This window comes from Echinops telfairi, unplaced genomic scaffold (assembly GCF_000313985.2).
Source record: "Echinops telfairi isolate 266 unplaced genomic scaffold, ASM31398v2 ScPeMD7_7469;HRSCAF=8507_1, whole genome shotgun sequence".
Classification (NCBI taxonomy): Eukaryota; Metazoa; Chordata; class Mammalia; order Afrosoricida; family Tenrecidae; genus Echinops; species Echinops telfairi.
Window position 1 is genome coordinate 115,193,566 of NW_022111373.1, and position 14,080 is coordinate 115,207,645.

Here is a 14,080-nt window from a genome sequence, read left to right on the forward strand (position 1 = left end):
TTCCTATCTCACCACAGCCCCTCCAACACTTGTTACTTTCTGATATTTTGAACTGGGCTATCTTTCAGGATGTTAGGTGGTATCTGATAGTTGTTTTAATTTGCATTTCTCTTATGGTTAATGATCGGCAACTTTTTCTCATATATTTATTGGCCATTCAGATTTCTACCCTTGTGAAACTTCTGTTCACAGAAATTTCTTATTGTAAGCTAGCAGAATACTGTAGATTTTAGTAATAAGCCTTTGTCTGATGTGTCATTGCTAAAGACGTTTTTTTCCGTTTGTGGGCTCTCTTTATTACTCTCTTGGTGAATTCTTTGGATGTACACAGGCGTTTTATCTTCAGTATATCACACTTGTCAATTTGTGCCTCCTCTGTATTTGTGTCCATCCCAATTTCTGATAGCCAAGGTAGTCCCTGTGCCAAAGCTGACCCTGCTGGCATTTGAGATACCAGTTACATTACTACCAGCAGCACAGCAACACAAGCCACCTGAGTATAACAAACTGACAGACAAGTGGTGGGAAAGAGTTGGATAGAAAATGTAAAACGTCATCTTGAGAAGACAAAATAAAGAGTCATAATGAAATGTCCAAAAACCTGGAGTGAGAAAATGAAAAGATAAGAAGACACTCAGCATACTTCAAGCTGAAAGAATTGAAGAAAAAAAATTAAGCCTCTCGTTTCCAAGCAAGCAGCCATCTGAGATGTCAACTAAGTTCACATGGAAGAAGCACACCATCATCGTGACTGTATATCCTATCATCCGAAATCGAAGGAGGGAATAGTGTCAGAGACTAAACTGTGAGAATCCAGTTTGCAGAAAGCTGTGGATAACAGTGGGAGCCCAAGATATATTTGTAGGATCTGCAAAGGAAATAAGCCTCCAGTGATTTCCCTCCATCCATAACAGAGGGATGGGAGGAAAGTGGTTACTAAATAGAGAGCATTGGCAAGATGACTACAGGAGATCAAAATGATAAACCTGACTTGAAGGGCTAAAACCTTATCAGTTGTTTCCCCCCTCTGATGCACGTTAGGTCTGATCTGGTTTTCAACCTTTTCTGTATTTTTTGTTTGTTCATATTGGGGTTTATCTTGGATGTGTTATGTCATAAGGGGTCACCCTCTTGAATTTTTGTTACATGTCATTCTGTTTTTCAGTATAGGACACCCAGGATTGATGAACCTATAGGGACAGCAAGTAGAATAAGGGCTTCTGGGTGTGGGGTACAGTGGTGGTGGTGATGATGGTAAAATGGAGCTGATGTCAAGGAGTTCTGGAAGGAAAAGAATGTTGCAAAACTGATTGTGGTAACAATTGTATAATACTACTTTATGTGATTGAACTATGGAATGATCTGTATCTGTATTGATTCCCATTAAAATGGTTTTTTGGGGGGGAGGGAAGCATAATTACAAAGAAAATAATATTTTAAACCTCAACTTGCAATATTGAATGAATGTAAGGAGCCCTGGCTGTGTAGTGGGTTATCAGTTAGACAACTAACTGCAAGGTCAGCTGTTCAAAATATCCAGTCATTCCTCAGGAGAGCAATGAGGATTTCTCCTCCTTTAAAGATCTACAGCCTTTGAAGCTTTAAGAAGCAGTTCTCCTCTGTCCTATAGGATTCTCTATGAGTTGGAATTGACTAGCTAGCAGGGAGTTTGATTTTGGGTATCAGCAAAATATAAAATGGTAGAAGACACAGCAAAAGAAGATGAAAGGAATGTACAATGTCACTGTACCAAGAAGATTTGGTCAACATTCATCCCTTTTAATAGAAAACAGTTGCCTAAGAATCAATGGTATTACAATAGAAGTCTAAGCTGCGCTGAAGGAATTAGTGGAAAATAAGGCTACTGAAATGGACAGAACTAACATACTTAACAAACTGAAACAATGTTTGGAGTTTTCTCTAGTCTGTGCCAAGAAACTTAGAAGACAGTTAGCTGGCCAACTGATTAGAAGAGAAGCATATTTGGGCGCACTCCAATGAAAGGTCATCCAACAGAATGTGGAAATTATCAAGCAATATCACTAATATCAGATGCAAGGAAAATTTGCTGAAGACAATTTAAAAATGGTAGCAGCAGTACATTGACAGTGGCCAGAAATACACACCAGATTCAGAATAGCATGTAGCACAAGGGATATCTTTGCTGAAGTCACATGGACCTTGGATGGAAGCTGAGGCTACCAGTAACATTTTTACTTGCATTTTATTGACTATGCAAAAGCCTATGACTGTGTGGATAATAACAAACTAGGAACTAGGGATAAGAGTGGGATTTCCAGGATGCTTCATTGTGCTCATTGGGAAACTATGCAGGGGCCAAGAGGCAGTCATTCAAACACCTCAGGGTTTAAAATCAGGAAAGTTTGTTTTGTAATTTTATTGGGGGCTCATACAGCTCTTATACAATCCATACATACATCCATTGTGTCAAGCACATTTGTACATTTGTTGCCATCATCATTTTCAAAACATTTTCTTTCTACTTGAGCCCTTGGTATCAGCTCCTTATTTTCTCCTCTCCCTCCCTTACCCTCCCTCACTCATGAACCCTTGATATTATATAAATTATTATTTTTTCATGTATTATACTGACTGATGTCTCCCTTCAACCACTTTTATGTTGTCTGTCACCAATTTAACATAAAGAAAACAAAATGGCTCATAAGTAGTCCAACAAACATCTTGATAAAGTGGGGGGAAATGAATTTGTCAAGGATTTCCTTTCGCTTAGATACACAATCAACACCCATGGAATTATCAGTCAAGTAATCAGTTACTATATTACATTGGACAAATCAGCCACACAAGATTTCTTAAAAGTGCTAAAAAGCCTGCTGTCTGTTACTCTGAGGACTAAAGTGTGCCTCAATCAAGGCATGGTATTTTCAGTCACATTGAATGTGAACACTGGAAACTGAAAACAGAAGATGGAAGAACTGATGTCTTTGAATTGTGGTGGTTGGTGAAGAATATTGAAAGTACAGTAAACTTCTAGAACAAACAAGTCTATCTGGAGGAAATACAGTTTAAATGCTCCTTAGAAGCAAAGATTTCAAGGCTTCCTCTCATGTACTTTGGAGATGTTCTCAGAAGAGACTAGTTCTTGGAAAAGAACATCAGACTTGATAAACAGAGGGTCATCAACAAAGAGGAAGATGATCAATGAGCTGGATTGACAGAGTGGCTGGAACGATGGGCTCAAATATAACAATTGTGAGGACGGCACAGGAATGGGCAGTGTTTCCTTCTGTCGTACATGGAGTCACTATGAGTGGCACCAACTTGACAACACCTGTAACAGAAAACCACCTACGCTCAAGCAATTTATTTATTTGAAGTCATTTGTTGTAAAACGACTCAGGGACATGTACGGTAACAGGCAGGCCCAAAGCAAACTCACTGCCATTGAGTAAATGCCAACTCATAGTGACCCTGAGAACTGCCAATGTGGGTTTCCAAGACTGTAATTCTTTACAGGAGTAGAAGGCTTCATCTTCTCCCTGAGAAACAGCTGGTGGTTTAGAACTGCTGACTTTTCAGTTAGCAGCCCAAAGCATAACCGCTACACCACGAGAGCTCCATTATGGTAACAGGGGCTACAAAACTTTCTCAGTAGAAAAAAATGGGAACATTTATGTGGTTTTTTTTCCTCTTAGAAACAGATTCTACTAAAAATATATCTCTAATTGAGTCAGCTGCTGCTTTTTCTTCCAATCCAACACCAAGATGCTTGCTGGAGAAAATCGATGTCATTACAGGGGAGGAGGCAGAACATAATGTCTTAAAGGTCTGTAAGTCATGAATCTCTCTTACTAGTACCATTTACACCATAGATTAAAGTTAACATCTCAACAGCTTTAAAAATGAAGAAGGCAATACAGTTCTCATGAAGACTAAGCTGCTTAAATATAAATGTTGTAGTATTATGAATATTAAACCTATATTTTGTGGTATTCTTATGTACGAGTGTATAATTAACAGAGTTTCTGCTTACGATATTTGCATGAGCACATTAGGAAGAAAGCCAGGGACCCTGTCTTAAAATAACTTCAGAGCTATGTCTTTTACTTTTCATAGCTGCTCTTAGAATAAATGCTGTCATCGCTTGGTTTACAAATTCTGATTATGTGGAAATGTCTTGAGTTAGTTAATTGTGCCAGCCTGGCCGATAATCACATGTGGGTCTGGTTGAAAGGCGGAGGGATAAATGGGTGGTGAAGCCTCGCCTTTCTAGTTCTCGGGTCTCTTGTTTTGTGATGGTTGCATCGGGTGCAGCTGCCTTAGCAGTTCCCTGCTTCAGCTTGCAAGATGGATTTCCTACAAGACATCCCCAAGGAGAAGCCGCATAGATCTATCCCGATGCAGCCCTGGGTGCTGGAGCAGCCGTGTGGAGACCCCTGCCAGTGCTGAGATGCTTCTTCGTTCACTGACTCAGCTTTCCTCCTGCAGTCGGCATTATTGCCTCTGTTTTGTGAGGTGAAGGCCTTTGTGGACTGGTGTTGGGTATGGGTTAATGTTGGACTTGTGGGCTTGGGCAGCATTGGGTTGGGATGTTTTCGTGATGCACATTTTCTTTGCACAAAACTCTCTCTTATATGTGAGTTGCTGTGGATTTGTTTCTCCAAAGTACCTAGACCAATACAGTCTCAATATTGATCATATGACTTGGTTTCAGCTTCAGATCATTAAAGTCATTTTCTTCTACAAAATTATTTTAAATAAGTTTGACATTTTATATCATCCAAAACTTCTGATATTGTATCAGACATGGATTTTTCAATGGGGAGTGGTCTGTCAATGTACATTGGAGGCTGGGAGAACCAGGCCTCTTTGGGAGAGCCAGGACAGGACTGCCCTGTTTTCCCGGGACTTGTTTCTGCCTTTAACAGGGTGCATTGGCCACTTTTCTGTGCCATTTAGTGGGAAATATTTGAGTTTTCCTTCTCTGACAGTTTTCTGCTCTACATAGATTTCAGCTCTCACTGGTTTTACCGTAATTACAACTTTTTGTAATTACTGCAACATTTCCCCACAAGGCATGAGTTTTACTTGGCCTTTATCCATTGGATTTCCCCCCAAATTCTCTTCATTATTCTTCCCTTCTGTATGTCCAATTATGACCCTCAGTTCAGATAATCCCCAGCCTTACTGGACTAAATGGTTGGGTGAGGATCTGGGAGCTATTGTGGTGGTTCTCCTAGATAATAACTTTGAGAAATACTGGACAGCATTGAGTTACAGCAGGGTATCTTAGTTCTCATGTTGTATTCTTTGAAATGTGAAATTAGTTCCATGAATAAATCTTTAAGTAAATAAACCTTATTTACTTTAAGATTATGTAACTCAAAGAACACCAAGTTTGATTGAATTGTTGGTATATAAAGATGTACTGTTAAGTGAAAAAAAAAAGAAAGATGCAGGGATTGTGTAAGAAATTCTACTCGCTGTAGGGAAAATAGGCAGATACATATATATGCAGTTCTGCTTTGCATGCATGAGAGTGCCATGAGTTGGAATGGACTCAATGTAACTGCCAACAACTATACATACGAGCATCACATTAATAATAACAGTGGTCATCTACTTTCATTAGTCGGGGGCAGACACCAGCAGATGGGTGGTGGGAGCAAAGCGGTAATTTTTCATTCTGTATGCCTTTTTACTTACTGTTTTTTAGTGAAATAAAATTTGAAATTTGGAGTGCAGTATAGCACAGATGAAGCATACAATTGTCCTCTAGTTCTTTAATGCATCCTCCCTCCCCACCACTAACATGACCTCAATTCTACCTTACAAATGTGAATGGACCAAAACATTCACTGCTACAGATAAGAGCCCGCAACACAGGGAATCCAGGACAGATAAACCCCTCAAGACCAATGATGAGAATAGAGACACCAGGAGGGGAAGCAGAAAGTGGGAAGAGAAAGGGGGAATCGGTCACAAGGATCTACATATAAACCTCTCCCAGGGGAACAAGCAACAGAAAAGTTGGTGGAGGGAGACAGAGGACAATGTAAGATATGAAAATAATAATCTATAATTAAGGGTTCATGAGGGAAGGAGGATGGGAAAAAATGAGGAGCTGATATAAAGGGCTCAAGTAGAAAGAAAACGTCTTGAAAATGATGGCAACATGCGTACAAATGTCCTTGACACAATGGATGAATGCATGAATTGTGATAAGAGCTGTAAGACCCCAATAAAATTACTTAATTAAAAAAATTTAAAGTTGGTTCATATATCATTTTAAAAGGTTATTCTGGTTTTCAAAATGCAGACAAATATTGAATTTTCATATCATAAGAAAGAATACACTTGGAAATTTTTCTATATATGTAACATTTAAAATGTTTGTCATCTAGATCAACTGCAAGCTTTTTATATTCAACAACACAACACAATCCTGGACTGAAAGGGGCAGAGGAGCGTTGAGACTGAACGACACAGCGCGCAGTAATTGTGGGACATTACACTCGAGACTAAGTAAGGCTTTCAGCTCGTTTGGTCGATCAAGTTTCAATTTCGCAGGGTAACATTTCCAATGTGAACATGCATCATTTTCTGGAGACGTGTCATAAAACACTTCAATAAATCACACTGCTGAAAACAGTCTTGCTTCTAATGTGCTAGAGAAATTCTCTGTTAAAAGTCACCTCCGACTACTTCGGTTCCAGATCTGGCTCTACCACTAACTGTACCTTAGACAAGTGACTTAATCTCTGTCCCTGTCCTACTTGTACGGGTCTAAAATGTCAACTTCAGGAGTCCATGGCTCATTGAATGAATGTAAGATTCCATCTGCCAAAGCAGCTATGACAGAGCCTAACAAACATCTAAATTACTCTCTCATTATTACTTAAGGGAATGTGACGCAAGTCATCTTGTAAAGTAAAAATAGTTTTTGTAAAAGAGAAGCGGTGTGCCATAATGTATCTTTGGCATTCCAAATGTAGTATCAGGTTTGGAATAAAGAGTTTCTATGGGAAAAGGGTGGGGGGGAGTTACATGGTTACTGGATTCTGCAGGCTTCTTAGGGATAGTCAGAATCAGAAATCAGTTAAGCTGAAAGACTAAGAAGTTTGCCATCCAAAAAGACAAACTAGGACATTGTTCAGAGGCCCAAAATGAAAATGAGCACAGGTGGGGTATCTAGGGTTTATGAGTCAATATTGGAAGGCCAAAGCTTTGCAAGAGATCACAGGTAGAAGCTGGATCCAGAAATATGGGTATTTTGGGGGTTTTAAGTATCAGCTCAAGAAACAGGTATGGGGTAGACTTTGGCCTAGGAGAATAGGTACAGTATCCTCAGTTCTGGAATTGGTGAATGTTTCTAACTAGTTCAGCCAGATATTATTCCCAAGGCAGGCTCTAGTTGTTCTCTATTCTGGTTTAATTTTGCTCCCTCTTGCTGCCAAAACACAAGACAGGAAAAAACACCCAAACAATTTATTTTACTATACACGTAGGCAATATAAGTTAAATGTAGGAAATAAAAAATATGGATAACCAGAAAGAATTAAAAAGGGAAATCACTCACATGCCTACCCTCCAGAATTGGGCAATGTTAACAATATATTCTTTTGAGACATTGCTCTCTGTATACAAAAATGTATACATGTAGTTGTGTTATAAAGTTTGTGATGTTCATATTGCTTTAATAACCTGGTCTTTCTTTCCTATATAAATGTATAACTTGATTTTTTTAAAGTATAGTATTACCATGAATATCTTTCTACATTCATAAATATCACTCTTCAATATTTTAATGGGTCCATAATATTCTCTTGATTACTTATACTTTAATTTATTTAAATAATTTAATATTTTGGACACTGAAGGGGTTTTATTTCAGTTTTATCCATTGTCTTCAATTACTCTTAGATAAATATTTCTCAAAGCACTAGACTTTTAAAAAGATTTCTAAAATTTCATCCATTTAAAATATTATAGTAAAAATAATAATTTTGACATTTAAGCGAAAAAAGTCCTTCAACATAATAAACCCCAAATAGAATTTTAAAAGTACACACACATACAAAAGGAGTTATAATCTAATTACAATTAAATTATAATCATGGAAATACGGCCTGAAAAAATAGCTATAAGATGTACTGTGCTTTCAAGTATGTCAAATTCCTTGGAAAATTAAGGACTCAACTCTCCGGTAGCCTAATCTATTCACCTTCCTATTTTAGTTATGCGCAACCAAGGCAGCCTGAGGCTGATTCTCAATAGCAAACTCTGGGCTCAAATGGACATACAAAGAGCAAACCATAAAAGCTTACAAATAACAGCTACTGACTTAGAAGACTACAGCATCAAAATCTTTTTAATTCAGGTAAGTAAAAAAATTTCAGTGGTAGAAGATGGTCCTACTCTATCTATTAACCCATTGCGTCCGTGTCGAGTCCCACTCATAAGACCCCAGAGGATAGAGTAGACCCCGAGGGTTTCCAAGGCTCGAAATCTTTACGATAGCAGATTCCCTCCTCTTTCTCCTGCGGAGCAGTTGGTGGCCGCCAACCAAGCAGTTTACCATAGTGCCACCAAACCTCCCACGATATTTATAGGTCTCTGTAATTTACTCATTTGGTCCTTTTTTTTTCTTTCTCCCAATGTCTTACATAACTTGTGCCATTGGCAAAATATCAGCCATTCATTATGGGGTCTAATCTAAGACCCCAATTTATATGGAATTCAAAAAGTAACCTCAAAAACCACAGTAAAAGAATTGGTACCAATTCCAAGACATCTGTATGATATATATTGTCAAGCCGCTACCCCTTCCTTCCCTAATGAAATCATGTCAACACGTTCACTAAGTTAATGAAGTGACTATTGTCAAGCATGGCTCCCACGAGGGGGCCAGCGGAATCCACCGCCTGATGCTTGAGACAGAGAAGGCTTTGAGGGGCCTGGAAAGCAACCAGTGAGGAATGGAAAAACACAGGGCTAGCAAGTTAAAACCACCAGTCCAAGGGGTAAGAGCAGATTCCAATTCTGGGCATGAATCGGTCGCCAAGGTAACAGGATGGGAGCACAGATTTAGCTGTTCGCAGAAGCAGGAATGCTTGACCTGAAACGCAAGATCCAGACAGAGACTGAACTGGCAGGAATGAGGCCAAAAGGAAAGAGAAAAGGCTCCAGAAGACTGGAGAAGACTGTGTCCCCAAGTGTCTCAGGCAGAAGTGACAATGCAAGGAAATTGGCTCCCATAGAATTGGTACTGGTGAGCAATGGCTATTGATGAGAAAACAAAGGTTTGATTAACTACCAGTAAGTATGCTGTTAGGTGGAAGTCATGTTGGGCATTTAGATGTTAGTTGTAAGATGATCCCCAAATTCTGTTTGCTATTTAGGGAGATGATACTTGATATTCTGCCAGGTGAGGTTCCCCCTGATTTTTAGTGGAGAAAGAAGCCTGCTAGACACTGAGTTATGATTATACTACTCTGTCGCTGAGTATCTGACTCACGGTGATTTTTTAAAGGGATATGTATCTTTATTTATAAAATAGAGATAAGCAAAACCATACCTCTACAGATGACCAATATTAACATTTTGGTCTTACACAATATTTCTGTTTTAAAAAATTTCTTTCACAATTACCTTGGAGGAAAGCAGGCTCCATTCCTGGCCAATGCCCCTAATGTGCAGATAGCACCCATCTGTCAGGAGAAACTTGTGTGTCGTTATGAGCCTGAACAGGTTTCAATGGGGCTTCCAGACTGAGATCAACTAAGATGAAATGCCGGGCAGTCTGTTTTCTAAAATCAGCCAATGAAATGTCTGATCCAAGACCAAGCATGAGGGTGGCACAGGACCGGGCAGTGTGTTGCTCTGTTATGCATGAGGCACCAGAAGTGAGGTGTCGACTCAACAGCAGCTAACCACACCTATTTTTATGTGTATGTATGTGGGTGTAAATATACTTACATACATACCTACCATCCTGTACTTATGGTATGGCCTTTCAAGCAAGTCACTTAAACTTCCTTACCCTCCTTTTACTCACTCATCTACAAAATCAAGGTAGTAGCAATTATGCAGTAAAAGGCTGTAGAAATGATTAAATAGGCAATTTGTTATTATGAAATACACATGTAATTTTTTCATTTGTCAATGTTAATAAGATTTTTCATGCCATTGAAGTTTTTGTTCTTCAAAAATTACCTTAGTAGCTGAAAAGAAATATATTCTATTATTTATATTCGATTATATCGACCTCACTTTATTAAATGCATAAGCAATTTATTAAGTTTCACTCTTGCAAAGAAGCTGCAAGAAATTCTCCGTGGGCATCCATGTTAAATTTGGGCAAGTCATTATTTTCTCAAGTAAACAGAGGAGCAGAGTGATTCTATATTGAATACTGGTGCTTAGTGTTTAAGGGAATATAAAGAGGATGGATAATTAAAGCACAGTTTTCTTGTAAGGATTGGGGAAAAAAGAACATGATAACAATAATTATGATTCCAATATCAGCTATGGTTAGGGTCGTGTTTTATATTGCTAGCAACCACAGACATAGCATAGAAAAGTACTGGGAGAAAGGACTTCTAGCATGTCAGCGGTGTAATATCACAGACTGTTCTCACGAGTTCTGCTTCTTCATACAACACCCTGGCCTGGAGGGATTGCCTAAGCAATGTGATATAAACAAAATGGAAGTCTTTTTACCTCCCAATCCTATGTTTCTGCAGTGTAAATTGGTGGAGTGAGGCCAGTCCTATTGCATTTACTAGTTAACAAATTTCAACCTAAATCTTGTTGAAGCCAAGCAATAAAATTATGAAGCAAATCCCTTCAGATGGAGATGGCATGCACTATTATTTTAGTCAATTAAGACTTTTCTCTCCAATGCAAAGTAGATTTATCACATCCCTGAATGTCTATTCCTTAAGAACCTGCTTCCTAAAAAATCATTGAGCACATTCTTTAAGTTTTGTTTCCCTTGTTGACTTTTTAAATCTCTTTGCTCTGGGGTTTTATTCTTCAAGATTTACCATGGGAATTGAAAGGAGTATGAATGTTATGCATATATTTGTGCAATCCTTACTTTATGGATAATGAAGTGCCAGCAACAAAAACTTACATTCAAATAAAACTAAAGTGTTTAAATATGAAATTTTATTTTCTTGATTTAAAAGGCAAACATTGAAACCTCTTATGAAATTATTTCTTTGGAATACAATTTGATTCCAGATGAATTGATCTTTTACCTCTTAATTTGCAGGGCTGTTAGCATTTATTACATTCTAGACTTATACAAGAAGACTTGGTGGTGTAGTGGTTACATGTTGGGCTGTGATCCTCATGGTCAGCAGTTCACAACCACCAACGGCTCTAATCTTTCTTGTGAATAATGAAAAACTAAAATGTTGTACAACATGGCTAATATTGTGAAGTGATATCTATTCTTTTAAAAAAATTTTTTTTGGTGATTTATATTCTTAATCAGTTAATTTTCATCATGCAGGCCAGTGCCAAAGACATAGGATATCTGTACGCAGCAATGCATCATCGGCTTGTTGCACTTCGAAGCTTCTCTAAACAGAGAGAAGTACATCAAGGTGAAAATCAGTCAGAACCAGCCCTCCAACAAGTAAACTGCGATAGCTGTGATGAGGAGGAGGATTTCATCAAATCTCCTAAAAATGGATCAGGTAACTCTTCTTTTGTTAGGGTAGAGGTTTAAATCGGAAATCGTATGCACAGCCCTAAAACTTGAAAACCAGGGAGCCCTAGTGATGTAGTGGGTAATGCGTTGGCCTGCTAACTGCAAAGTCCGCAAGCAGCTGGAAACCACCAGCCACACCGCAGGAGAAAGACAGGTTTTGTATTCCCTTAAAGAATTAACTCTCAGAAACCCTCAAGGACAGCTCTATCTTGTCGTATAGGTAGGTGCGCTATGAGTCAGAATCAACTTTATGGCAGTGACCTTTTTTTTCATACTTGATATGCAACTACCATAATGAACAATGAAAAATGGAAATAATGCAAAGTAAATGTTAACCATGATCCCTGTTCCCTCTTCATGCTTTTTCCTAGAGAGATTGCTTATGATCATATGGAAGCAACAATAATTTCAATTTTTTGGACTTTATTGTCCATAAGCTAAGGAAGAATATAATTATCTGAAAATGTCAGATTTCAAATTATTAGCAACATTTCCAAATGTTCATATAAAAAAATGTAGATTCCATATATCCCATTTCCTCATTCATGAATGTTCAGCTGTATTCAATATTAAATTGAATCTAAAGATATTGTCTAATAAAATATTTTAAATCTGAATCACAGATTCTTCTAAGTGGACCCACCGACGATCGGTTGCCTGCTCGTAAGTGCCCTCTCCTCTAAACATGACAACAGCTGGTTGCCTTGGTGACGATGCTAGACTGTCCTAATTGAACGACAAAACCCTTTTCATTCCTGAAGTTTTATGTTTAAGAAACATATTAAGTTTCAATTAAATGGTTTCTTTTATGTAGTCTAATCATTATGAGATTTTACATTTTTATTACTTTGGAGAAAATGACAGATTCAAAAGAAATATAATGGTTTCAGAAGTTTGAAATTCAAGAAATTTATTTAGGACTTGATAATTAATTTGGACTACTCATCACATTGATGGGTACAATAGTTAAAATGATAAATTACTGGATTTGATAAATATCTAAGCTATTTATTTTTTCAGTAATACCTTGTCTGGCTATAAAACAAATCTTTCACAAACTTCCAAAATCAATTTTTGAAAAAGGGTTGAACTACACAACAGCATTCCATTAAATCATGTTTATCTCCGGGTAAATGTGTATTTTCATCTATCCTTTGATTTCCTTATACGCTTATATATTCATGGTTTGACTTCCTTAGAGAACGTCCTTTCTTGTACTTGTATCTGTTGCACTGTGAAAACTTCTGACACATGGTTGGTATCCAAGTTATTGCATGAATTAATAAAGGTCATCGATGTATCAAAACAGCAAATATAAAAACAGTCAAATATGCTAATTTGTTTCTGTTTATTTATGAAATGACGTTGTCTTTAGTAGTCCTGGTGGTGTAGTGGTTATGAGTTGGGCTACGATCCACATGGTCGGCAGTTGGAAACCACCAGCAGCTCCCCAGAAGAAAGACTGGGCTTTCTACTCCTGCAAACACTTACAGTTTCAGAAACCCACCGGAAGCCGCTGAGATGGCTGGATGGCAGCGAGTTTGGTGTTGGTATTCTATTAGATTTGGCTGTAAGGATTTTTTTAATAATGTTTTACTGTGGTTTGGGTGGAGTTCATAGAGCAAATTTATTTCCTGTTCAACAATTTGTATTTTGTTTTGCAATATCTTCAACATAATAACACTCTTCTCACTTCCTCTCTGGGTTCCCCATTATGGTAATAATTTATTTTAGAAGAATTAATACCAGACATGTTTCAAGGAATTGGAAATTAATGATGTCCCAAATTTCCAACTCTTCCAAGATCCTAAGGAGCCCTGGTAGTATAGTGGGAACTTGTTGGGCTGCTATCTGAATGGCCGGCAGTGCAAAACCACCAGCACCTCCACAGGAGAAAGACTGGGCGTCCTGCTCCTGTGAACAGCTACACTCTTGGAAACTGTTAGACAGGGTTCTCTAGAGAGATAAAACCAAATTGCTGATAATTTAATATATTTATTTATAAAGATAATTAGATGTATAACACAAGAAATGAACTGTTAAATCATATACAAATAGATATATAATACAAGAAATGAACAGTTAAATTATGAAGTACAAATGGCTCAGTGCAACTCACTCTCGTGAGAGAGAGTTGTGAGACACTAGCAGTCCTTCAAGTTTAGTCTACTGCCAGGTCTTCCTCTATATAGAGAGCGAGCGAGGCTATCTCAGCACAGCAGCCAATCACAAGGCAGGTCACCAACTGTCAGCCAGGTCACCAACCACCAGTCCCCAGCTCCAGAGATGTCTTAAAGGGATCTCAACTTACAGCGACACAGTTCACAGGCTAGGCATCCCACAGGTAGTGTAGCCTTTAAATTGAGGCACAGAACA

At 38.1% G+C, this 14,080-nt stretch overlaps 1 protein-coding gene across 2 annotated transcripts in view; it reads left to right on the forward strand.

The window, feature by feature from the left end:
* The window catches only part of RANBP3L (RAN binding protein 3 like), a 64,265-nt gene extending 51,228 nt beyond the window's left edge, over positions 1-13,037 (forward strand). Inside the window, exons 8-12 of one of the 2 annotated variants that reach the window (XM_045285176.1) lie at positions 3,684-3,808; positions 6,387-6,507; positions 8,220-8,362; positions 11,504-11,690; positions 12,328-13,037. In XM_045285176.1, the coding sequence (XP_045141111.1) occupies positions 3,684-3,808; positions 6,387-6,507; positions 8,220-8,362; positions 11,504-11,690; positions 12,328-12,371 (620 nt within the window). In that variant the 3' untranslated portion in view covers positions 12,372-13,037. Of the gene's footprint in view, positions 1-3,677; positions 3,809-6,386; positions 6,508-8,219; positions 8,363-11,503; positions 11,691-12,327 lie in introns of both variants that reach the window. The other variant, XM_045285175.1, reaches the window with a different exon arrangement.
* The last annotated feature ends 1,043 nt before the right edge of the window (positions 13,038-14,080 follow it).